Source organism: Pteropus medius, unplaced genomic scaffold (assembly GCF_902729225.1).
Source record: "Pteropus medius unplaced genomic scaffold, Ma_sr-lr_union100, whole genome shotgun sequence".
Classification (NCBI taxonomy): domain Eukaryota; kingdom Metazoa; phylum Chordata; class Mammalia; order Chiroptera; family Pteropodidae; genus Pteropus; species Pteropus medius.
In genome coordinates this window covers 19,668,597-19,680,391 of record NW_024351729.1, presented here as the reverse complement: position 1 = coordinate 19,680,391, position 11,795 = coordinate 19,668,597, and the positions used below count along the sequence as shown (strand labels likewise).

General features: G+C 37.4%; 1 protein-coding gene across 2 annotated transcripts in view; it reads left to right on the top strand.

The window, feature by feature from the left end:
* The first annotated feature begins 10,374 nt into the window (after positions 1–10,374).
* BARD1 (BRCA1 associated RING domain 1) overlaps positions 10,375–11,795 on the top strand; it is a 71,519-nt gene continuing 70,098 nt past the window's right edge. The window contains exon 1 of one of the 2 annotated variants that reach the window (XM_039844710.1): positions 10,375–10,594. In XM_039844710.1, coding sequence (XP_039700644.1) covers positions 10,452–10,594 — 143 coding nt within the window. In that variant the 5' untranslated portion in view covers positions 10,375–10,451. The remainder of the gene's footprint in view (positions 10,595–11,795) is intronic. The other variant, XM_039844711.1, reaches the window with a different exon arrangement.

Genomic DNA, 11,795 nt, shown 5'->3' with positions numbered 1-11,795 from the left:
ACAAATTCACAATTTTAAAGTTGTTCTTCCTATACTTTATTTCAGTGAGTTAAAATATTAATTTTCACAAACATGAATATTTTTTAACCTTTACTATATTAAAAAGCATACCAAGCCTTGTATAATACTGAGTACCATATTTTTATTCAAACTTTTTTCTAGGCATTTTAATAAATAAACCATTTGTACTAAGTAGTACATGAAGATTACATTCAAAGCTTTAAAATATAGAGGCTGCAGTATAATCTACATAGAGTATGATTGTATTTCTCTTCTTAAAAGCTTAGTGTCATTTTTCACCCTAAGTTTTTCTTTTAAGAAGCACATTGTTTGCAATTCATATTACTCTCTTAGCATGATTGGAGTCTTTGCTGTCTTTACAAGATATGGAGGTCCTGATTCATGCTTACATAGAACTAAACTATCACAGTATATCACATCACTACTGAAACCATTTTACTAGCTTTCTGTCACATTACAAATTGGTTTTAAAATACATTTGCCTTATAAAGGCAACAACTGCCTTGCCTGTGCTTAACCACTGCATAAAACAAATTTAGTGATCTGTTTATTCTTCATGCTTGCATGGACCAAGTTGTTTGCACTTTAGAATATCCAATTGTTTATTATAATTTACTGCAGAAAAAAACTCTTTCCTATACTTCTAGAATCTGTAACTCTTTAACCTTATGAATTTGAGTGACTGAGTTCAATCTTATATCCTACTATAATATTTTTGTATTATATACTATTATGTTTGCATACATTTGATCTTAATTGAAATGTGTAGTCATTTATGCAGACATGGTTGTAAATTTAAGTAAAACACACAGAGAAATGCATACTGATTTATTGACAAAGACTGCACACATATTTCAGTTTATGAGAAAAAGATGCCAAATTTTTCTATTTTATTGTCTTATGAGTTCTATATTATTATCCTTTGTTTTCAAAGGTTAATGGCAACTTTATGTAGAAGACCAATGGATAAAATACTGTTTAAAATAGGCATTGCCACTATTTCAAAACTGGTATACTTGTCAACAAGTAATACTTGAAATACAAGAAATACTCATATCAAGTAATACCTAACAATTTTTGAATTATTATAAAACACATAACAGAGCTAAACTTGTCAAGATTGCCTGATCTGCGAACATGTTAATTCTGTAACTTTTTAAAGATACAGTATATAAATGAGAATAAGAGGTGAACTAGTGCTATGGTTTTGCTTGATTTAATACTAAATTTATTCTCTGAGTGAGCAGATTCAATATTTTTAAACATTATCTTTAGTATGGATTTTTTTTTACTATGTTGTACTGATGTTGTATGATAAAAATTACTGGAGTCTAAGGATATCTCTATTTAAAATTACAGACTTTTTTTTTTTTTTTGTCTGTGATTCAGGTACCAGGACAGAATGAGTTAGATTTTATGATTCTTACCCGATGCATCAACCCTTTATTTTGGCACCCTATAATTCAAGAAAGGAAATTTAATTCATACTTGGAAATGAAATGTAGAGGAGAAATTTCAAAACAAGTCACATTGTCTATTGATCATAATAGGAATTGCACAAAACCTTGAAAGGTTTTTAAAAGAAGATATTTTCTTCTACAAGGGCAATTGTGCATTGACAATTGAAGTTTATAATTTTGTTTTAATTTTAACAAATGTGGGGTTGGCTGAGTACCTCCTATTTTGAGTTTGAACAAAGAGAAGTATAATAATCATTTCTCACATATATGGTTTATAAATTGCTTTAACATAAGTTATTCTCACTTGATCCTCACAGCAATGCTATGAGAAGGCAATTATCATTTCCTCCATTTTAGAGTTAACAAAAGGGAAGTACAGATTGTAAATTCTATGAGGAAAGGCTTGGGTAGGTCTTATTCATTCCAGCACTTAAGATAATGACTGGCATATGATAAGCTCTCAAGAACAATTGGATACATGAGAGTAACTAGAAGGATATGCATTAAACAGCTTAACTAGGGTCAAAAACCAGCACACCCTGTGGTTCAGGGTTTGAATAAATATCTTATAGCCCTGTTTTTTTTTCTTTTTACTTTTTTTTTGCCTATTTATTAGTAGTTATGCCATCCTTCCTATTTTCCCCTTTCTGCTTTTTCCCAAAAATAGATGCTAATAAATTCTTTTAACTTATGTATAAATTTAAAGTATATTTCTCCTTTTTGTTTTAAATACTCTTAACCATTAAAAATAACTGGAAAACAAAGGGTATATTTCCTTTTCCTGTTCTTTCCAGGTTTTGATAATTACTGCTATCACAGAATCCATGTTCACCTAAAGCAATAAACCAGAGAGATGTGAAAATCTTTGACATCAAGTCACTGAGTGTGAAAATAGAACTCTATTGAGAAGATAATATGATCGGAAAAAAATTCAGGTGATATATTTTACCCACAAGGACTGTCATTTCTTGTCTCTAGAAAGATAAGCCTGTATTTCATGGGCCGTTTGGACAGTTTGAGAGTGAGACTATAGAAACCTGAAAGCCTTCTAGCACCACAGCCTTTGCTCATCTTGTCCTGGTAGCAAAACCTTTCCCCTGGAGCAGGAAGTATATGACATTAGAACAAAACAAAACAAAAAAACCCAGCAGCCTTTCTTACCTGGACCAACCGAGGTCAAACAAAAGACTAGATTTCAAACCAGATTCTCACAAATCTGAGCATTTATCATCTTTGCTGACACTTTCATACTTTTCTAATCAGTTCAAGGTCCCAGATTGACAGCCCCGCCCCTTTTTTTTTTTTTTTTTTTTTTTGCCACATAATGATGTGCCGTGGCCCTGATCAGTAAGCAATAATGTGTGCAGTTACTTCACTTGCACAAAAGAGACCTGTTCAGACCTGAAATATCTTCACCTTTACACTCAGTTACATAGCTTTGGGAGATGATGTGGGAGGGGAATCTAGGCAGTACTCACCAAGGATAAGATTGTAGTCATAGCTAGATAACTCGTAGGGTATAAATGGTTTAGAAATCACCAGGAAAATTACTTATTCTAAGTAAAGAGAATATAGAGCAAGTTTAGGGCAGAAATAATGTCCCTAGCATCAAAGGGCCAAGCTGATTCTGACTACAGTATGTCTGTCACTTTGTCATCATTCACTCATTCATTCGTGTGAATACCTACTATACCCCTGCTGCTGTTCTGGGTGCTTGAGATAGAGCAACAAATAGACAAAAATCCTTGCTCTCTTCGAACATGCGTTCCATAAATATATCTAATGAATTAGATGAAAAGGTTAAATATATAATGTGTTAGCCAGGGATACCTGTTAGAAAAACAAAGAAGATAAAGCAGGATAGGAAGTGTTTCTCCAAATCAGCCCGTCACGAACTTGTAATATGAATGTAAAAAGCACAAGACCTAAAGAGCCAGTCTCATACAACGATTCTGAGAGACACTGAAGGCACAAGGCAACACTCAATTAGTTCAGAATGGGTACGAAATTGGGGAATGAAATTCTCCCCATTTGAATAGAGCAGTGTTGACATGAAATAACTTCCAAAGGCAGCAGCTAGAGATGATTTTGGATGAGAGGTTGTGGGGCCTGAAGAGGTGTAGATCTCCAGACCTAGGACATGCCAGGCTTCTGACCAAGACAGCAGGAATTACTGAGAGGCTCAGAATCGGAGCCTGAGAAGAGGGAAAATCTGGATGCCATATTGTAGCCTACAGCACTACATTTGTGAATATGTGAAATACAGCCTAAAAGACTTCCACAGTGGGCAGGCGGGGGAGATACCTGATCTGATACAATGAGTAGATGCAGTGATGGGCTGGTAAATGTTAAACAACTGGCTTTCTGAATGTAATTCTGACACGTATGTTGATATTCATGTTAATGAGTAAGACAAAAGTGAAACTTGTTCAATGATGTCAATTTTGAATACAGGAAGAATAAATCATTTTTTGATGCCTATTTGCAATATAAGAGCTACAGACATGATGTATTTATCTGAATTATTCACATCGCCATCTAAGTCTAGAATAAACAACCAACCAGAGAATATATCAGGCCCTAAGGTATAGCTTTGGCCAATATCCATTGTGTAAATGCTCTTACCATGGCTGGTTTCAAGCTACCTACCTGGGTGATGTTACTGAATGTGGCATTGGCAAGAAATGTTCAAGAGCACACCAGTATATACTATAGCATGTCCACCGCAGAGAGAGAAACAAAATGTAAATCACACCAAGAGGATAGATAAGAAAATGCAATACAATATCTTGGAAGTGATGAGTTTTGAATATTAATTACCTTTGCTTTAAGAAATAATTTATTTATTTCTAAGTTAAAATAATATGGTTTTTAATAATAGTTATGTTTTACAAACAGCTAGTAAAATTCCTAAAAGTTTAATTTTGGCTCTTGTGAGCCTATACAAGCCAGCTACTATACACCACTGGTAAGTGCCAAAGCTATGTAAATGTGTGTTTTTACTATTAATGATACGGCTTAATTTTTATTCTTAGGATCAAATTGCCCTGAAAAAAGCAAGTTAAAAAAATAATTTAGTTCTTTAATTTACTCCTTTTGCTTTGACTCATCTGGGGCTTTTCTTTGAAAATTTAAGCAATACATTTTCAAATCTCTCTTAGGGAGCATAAATGAGCAGATAATTATTTCAGCCATTATGTGTTGATTTCTGTTAGCTTCCCCCTCAGAAGGTGACTTTAGAGATATCCACGATCACTCTAATCTTCATTAAGCAATTTTAAGCATTCTCTCTTCTGGTATCTTATGTTACTTATATGTGCACGATACAGTTGAATACTTGATTATAATCTGTCTCATATTATTTGTATTGTTTCTTTCATTAGTTTTGTCTACAACCAGACAGTAAATTCTCTGAGGGGAGAGACCTAAACTTAAACTTCTGTAATCTTACAACGTATAATTGTGTTGAAAATCAGTGCACACTTTGGTATTTCAACTGATTTGGCCTTAAATAATGTCCTTTGGTGTTGAACTGAGTTAAATTTGGTTATGTAGATGCTTAAAACTTGGGCTTTGAAGTCAGGCAGAACTGGATCTATTTCTTTGTTCTACATTTATAAATTGTGTGTCTTTGAGATAGTTATTAAACAACATAAAGCTCTTTTCCTCTTCTTTCAAATGAAGAGATAATGGTTCTCTATCATTAGGTGATCGTTAGGATTATGTGAGAAAATTGAATTTTATAGACCCTTTTCTGGAAATTTAAAACAATAGAATATATTTTTCTTATTCGTTCCTGTTTACTGAACACATATGGTGTACAAAGCATAATTAAATACAGTCATGAACCACTTAATGATGGAAATAGGTTCTAAGAAATGTATCATTAGGCAATTTTATCATTGTACAAACATCATGAAGTGCACTTACAAAAACCTAGATGGCATAACCTACTATAGGGGTCCCCAATCCCTGGGCTGTGGACTGGTACCAGTCCATGGCCAATTAGGAACTGGACCATACAGCAGGCGGTGAGTGGCAGGCAAGTGAGTGAAGCTTCATCTGTATTTGCGGTTGCTCCTCAGCACTAGCATCATCACCTCAGCTCCACCTCAGATCAACAGGCATTGGATTCTCATAGGAGCACCTGTCCCTGGTGCCAAAAATGTTGGGGACTGCTGACCTACTAGGCAACTAGGCTATATGGTATATCCTATTGCTCCTAGCCTACAAGCCTGTATAGCATGCTGCTGTACTGAATGTTATAGGCATTGTAACACAATGGTATTTCTGTATCTAAACATATGTAAACATAGAAAAGGTAGAGTGAAAATATGATATAAAGATAAAAAATGGTATACCTGATAGGACAACTATTATGAATGGAGCTTGCAGAACTGGAAGTTGCTCTGGGCAACTCTGCGAGTAAGTGGTGAGTGAATGTGAAGGCCTAGGATATTACTGTAGACTTTATAAACACAGTATACTTAGGCTATACTAAATTTCTAAAACATGAAATTAAATCAAGCACAAGAGAAACTGATGCAATCAATAGATGCGGTAAACAAAAGATGTATGAGGCTGTTGCCAACATAGCAGACATACTATTTTACAACATTTTTTAATAAGTAGAAAGCATACACTCTAAAATAATGATAAAAAGGATAGTATAGAAAAATGCAAAAACTGTAACAGTTGTTTCTTATTATCAAGCATTACGTACTATACGTAATGCTACATGCTATAATTATATATGGCCGGAAGTACAGTAGGTTTGTTTACACTAGCATCGTCACAAACATGTGAGTAACGTGTTACATTCTGACTTTACAATGACTGACATGACTAGGTGATAGGAATGTTTCAGCTCCATTACAATCTTATAAACCACTGTTGTATGTGGGGTCTATCCTTGACCGAAATGTCGCTCTACGGCACATGACTGTAGACTGGTTACCTCACTTGTCCTTTGAAAGAAATTTAAATTATTGCATGAATTTTGATTAAACTGATTACAAAATTTTGAAGCACAATGGAACTCAAACTAGGGCCAATGCTCATTTCCTAAATGAACATTTTATGTGCAAACAAACAGCTGCTAGAATTCAACAGAGTTTAAAACAAGCTGTTTGTAAATTTTACTGACAGCTGTTTTTGGTGATTTTTGTCAACAGAATTTTCCTGCATTCTTTTATTACCGTGTCCCCTCAAAGAAGAACTTGCTTGCTTTAATCACGTTTCCAGAGATTTATGACTTAATGCTTATTCAGTGGTAGTTTCTCAACACAAAATGTCAGTGAACCTGTTATAAATTGCTTCTGGCATTCTTACTCTATCTTTTATTTGGCTGGGAGTATTTCCACCTGAAAGTGATAAATTCCAGCTATAACCACTTTATGTGCTTCAGTAATTACACTGTACAGAAAAAAAAGGGGGTTTCTACTGAGGTGTCTCCTTAAAAATAGCAAGCAATAAAAGGCAGTGGAATGGGCTGAACTTTGAAGTCTAGTGAACAAAACAATGACCAGTGAAATATCCGTGTCAGACTGAATTTGATAAATGATCAGGAAATACAGAAGATACCAAAACTTTTCAAGCCATTGCTGTAGGGACATGTTAATGCAACTATATCCATGACTGGTTACTTTTAATCTTGCGACAGAAATTTGTCAGGTGGCCATAAGAATGGAATTAACATCTTTTCAAAAATTATCTCAAAATATCTAGATGCTTCTAAAACTTGGGTAATTTTTCAGTAAAGGTCAAGGTCTACGCGACTTTGAGACTGTCTACATGTGTAAGCCAAAGAGAGTTCAGTCTGTCAAAACAGTTCAGTATAGTCCATTCCAGCTAATAACTTGCTCAATACATATATGTACAATTGTACTGATCAAGAAGGGGTCCACATTAATCACTATGGCATCCATGGGTGGTGGGTACTGATTAGTTTTAGCCCTACTGTTTTATTCCATGTAAGTTGTTTATAGTACACAGGATAAAATTACTGTTTTTAGTTGCTGAAGTTTTTTGCTCTTAAAGGAGGAATAAAATATTGTAGATAAAAATTCTCCAAGTTAATTGAACAAAAAACTATAAAGATTTGCATTATCAGGTCCTTATATCATGCTAAGGATGCTATTAGGAATCCAATGGATATTTTATTTGCGATGATACTAAAACAGATTATGACTGTTAATCAGAAGTCAAGCTTCCTTTCAGAGTTACTGCATCATATTTGCAAAGGAATTGCTACAGCAAGTATCTCTGCTCCAATAGTCACAGAATGAGTGGCTCCTTCTTGTTCAGAAATTGTGGTCTTCCATAAAACAATTTTAAAGCAAATATAACTGGCTTAGTGCAACTCGACAGAGCTAAAACCAGTACTAAAAAGGAAAAAAAATTGATTAAGCATTGTGAGTCAAGCTTTAATATATGTTTTACACTTCAGTATGATCCATTGTAAAGAGATTTTATTGGTTGTGTTGTACTACTGGTTTAGAACAGTTTCATCATCTGTAATTCCTTTCACAACAACCCTACGATTATGAGGTTATTAATTAATCCTAAATTTACAAAAGATGAAACTGAGTTCCAAGGTAGGTTAAACATGTTTCTATGGATGAAATCCTAGGAAATGGCAGGGCTTGGTTTTCAACCCAGTTCTGCTTGACTCCAGAGCTCTATGTACTTAATCATTGTGCCACATTGGATTCCAGAAAAAAATAGCACAGAGCTTGACTTTAACTTAGGTTAATGGCATTTTCACATAGAATGACTAGCTCAGTCACATGTAGAGTGCAGACACTACACTTCTAGATGCTGTGGAGGTTTGTTCTACTACATCAATTGCCACATTTGATTGCTCTTTATCAATTATTTTCAAGATACATTTTTTTGGGGGAAGGGAATTCTAGGTTTCTAAGAGATCCTTGCAGAGTTTACATCTGACAAAAACAATGTATTCAAAAGAATCCAAGAGGTCAATCCCACTCTATTACATTATAATTAAAAGCCAGAGAAAAATTCGTGTACATGTTGAATTTGTGAGAGAGTTCTACATTCATGGTAGGAGAGTCTAGGTATTATATCTGTCCCATTTGCTTGTTATATATGCTTATCCAACTGAATATGAGATTTACTACTTTGTAAAACACTTCACGACAGAAGAAGAAAATTTAGTCTGTTTTCAGTAAACCATTACATTGAGCCTGAAGATTAGTAAAGAGATCCAGGTCAGAGATGCCTTTGTAGTATTGTAATAAAAACAGCGAGGTAGAGGGCATAGAGAGAAGGATGTGTAAACAGGCTCAAGCAAACCAATTTGTAAGCCTCAGAATCCCCCCAGGACCATAGTGTTACACTGGAGTAGGATGAATAATTTTGAAATTCTAAGGTACTGGGGGAATACTGCCTTAATTGGAAGAGGAGGAGACTAGACTAGGCACGAAATAGAACAACAAAACTAAACTTTGATTAACTCAGGAGATCCTTACAAAGAAACGAAAAGTGAAATAAAATACCATCAAGCCCTTTTTAAAATAGAGGGAGGACATTGTTAATACTCCAAGCTATGGCTTTACTGAGACCCTGTAGATGGACTGGATTTCCCTGGGGGAAGTTTTTCCCTGGGGCCAGAGTTCCAGGATTTAACACTGGTGGTCTGTCACATCCTGGATAGGTTGCTCATCTTTTACCTGCACACATGTATGTACATGGTAAGAAGAAATGGCTCTTTAAATTCAGGATCCAGGGCTGAGAGGAAGAGTTGGTTCAAAAACATATATCCTATCTCCATTAAAACCAAGCATCAGCCCTTAAATCACACAATTGTTTAGTGGAGGAAGTGGGATTATAAGTGGGTGTTATATATCTGGTTCCCGAAATCCCTAATTTACTCCTTAACACATAATAGCATCTCTCCAAGTTTAATATTTTAAGTTTGCTAGAGTTTGATTCCTCTGAGGCCCTGCAAAATGTAAGCAATGGCTCAACAAGGTTAATAATCAAGTATTAATTTAATTAATTCTTGGCTATCTCTGAGTTAAAAAATATATATATTTGGTTAGCTTAGTGTGCTATCATTGTTCAGTCAAAGCGCCGTAAGATATTATGTAATTTGAATAATTCTGCTTCTATTTATAAAACATCTAAAAATGTTTTAGATGGCTACAGTGTAGTCTAAAGATCGGAGAGGAATTGGGTGGACACAGGGATGCCAGCTGGAACGCTATGGGAACAAGCCAGGTGAGGATGAGACAACTGGGCCTGTTGTGAAGATGGAAAGACGTAGGCAGATTTGAGATTATGGGGGAAAATACATGGATTTAACAATGGATTGATGTGGAGAGTGGAGGGGAGCTCAATAGATGTTATCTGTAAAATATGGTGGTCAGTGAAAGAGCCTAATGAGGAGGGTAGACACATTCTTAAAGACAAAAAGCTAGGGTAGAGAGGAGAAAAATGTTACTTTCTTATAAATAAAAGAGTACCACTTTTGGTGTCATGAGCGAAGCGTTTCCAAGTTCGACAGTAATCAAGACAGCACTCCTTACAGATAACGCTCAACTAAACGTTCCTCGGTTTGTGATTTTTCATCGGTTAAGTTCGGCTGAGGGTCCCAGGAAAGCGAGGACTTTTCATTCTTGCCTTTATTCCTACAAGAGGGGACGTTCCCTGGACCCGCCCCCTTCCCGCCAAACTCAGGCGTACTACCGCAGCCCCGCCCCTCCCTGAGGCCCCGCCCACCAGCCCTTAGGCGTGCGCTCGCGGCCCCACCCCTCCCGGTCCCGCGCGCCGGGACTTCTGGCGCGTTTCATTGGTCCCGTCCCTCAGGCGTCCTGCGGGCTGAGAGGCGGGAATCGCTGGGACCCGGCTTTGGGGGTCCTGTCGCAGGCCTGCGGCGTCTCGGTCGTTTTCCGAGTTCGCCCTGTCGCCCGTTCTCCGAGGAGCCTTTCCCGCGAAGGCGGGGCGATGCTGGGGAACCGCCGGCCGAGGGTCCGCTCGGGGAACCAGCCGCGACCCGCGCCCGCCATGGAGCCGGCGAGTGGCGGGGCCTGGGCCCACAGCCGCGCCGCGCTTGACCGGCTGGAGAAGCTGCTGCGCTGCTCGCGTTGGTAAAGATGGACCTTCGGGGGGTTTGCCGCGAGGGCGGCAGCGGAGGCAGGGGTTCCCTCGCTCCCGGGGGGCGGGAGATCTTTTCAAACCTCCGGTCTCTTTCTGTTGCGGTCCTGCAATCGGGCGGGCAGCAGAGTCAGTACCTGCCTAGGGATCTGGTGTGAATTATCCCCCCGGGTGGCTTTCTAGCCTTTTCTGGCACCAAACCCAACAGAGATGGTAGTTCTCGAACTTTAACGCGCTTGAGAATCGTCTGAAGGTGTGGTTAAAAATTCGGATCCCCGGCCCCGCCTCCAGAGTTTGAATCTGTAGCGCCGGGGCGGAGCTAAGAGACTGCACTTTTCACAGGATCCCGGATTCTTGTGACAATTCCAGAATCTTAAACTGTGGGATGCTAAGTTTGAAGTAGCTCTTACCTTTGCTTAGCTGGCCTCTTTGACCTTTTCTCCGTGGCAGCTTTTTTTTTGCGGGGGGGAAAGAGAGTTTTGGGGACCCTAACTGGAGGTAGATTGAAGACAGCCATTCAGTTTCTCATTTCCTTGGATTGGTCAAAAGATTGTATGGCTTGGGGTTCCAGCTCTTAGAAATGCACTTATTATCAGTTTTCGCTTCTTATTTTCCCCATGCTGTAACACCATGTGAGTTCTAAGGTTTTCATTCCATCTGAAAACATTATTTTCATGACTGTACTTTTTACTTCTCCTTTTCCAGTAGCTCTTCCTAGTGTAGAAACCCAGAAGTTTTATAAAATCCAACAAGGGCTTGTCTCACTTTTCATTTCTTCCAAAAGCATTTATTGACACTTGCTCTGTGCACAACTCAGGATTTCTGCATCATTATCACTCTGGCAGGTTTTCTCTCCTCTTGTAGCTGTCCCGACCATATTTCTTTTTTAGATTTCATTTTGCTTTTTTCCCTCTTAATTTCCAACTTGCAGAACTTAGTTATACATAAAGTATAAGTAACATAGCAGCTTTTTCTCTAGAAGTAAAAAAGGACTTAACTATCAGAGTTTTGCACTTACATTTCATTTTACAAAAACTTTAAAACCTATGACGAAATAACATCGTTGCACTCCTTAGAAAAGTGGAACTTTCGCTAGGATGAGTACATGAAGACATTCAGAGTTGTGTGTTTCTCATAGGACAGAGATCATCCATATGAGAATAAGAAATTTAAAACTAACTCTGCTCGTTGTTA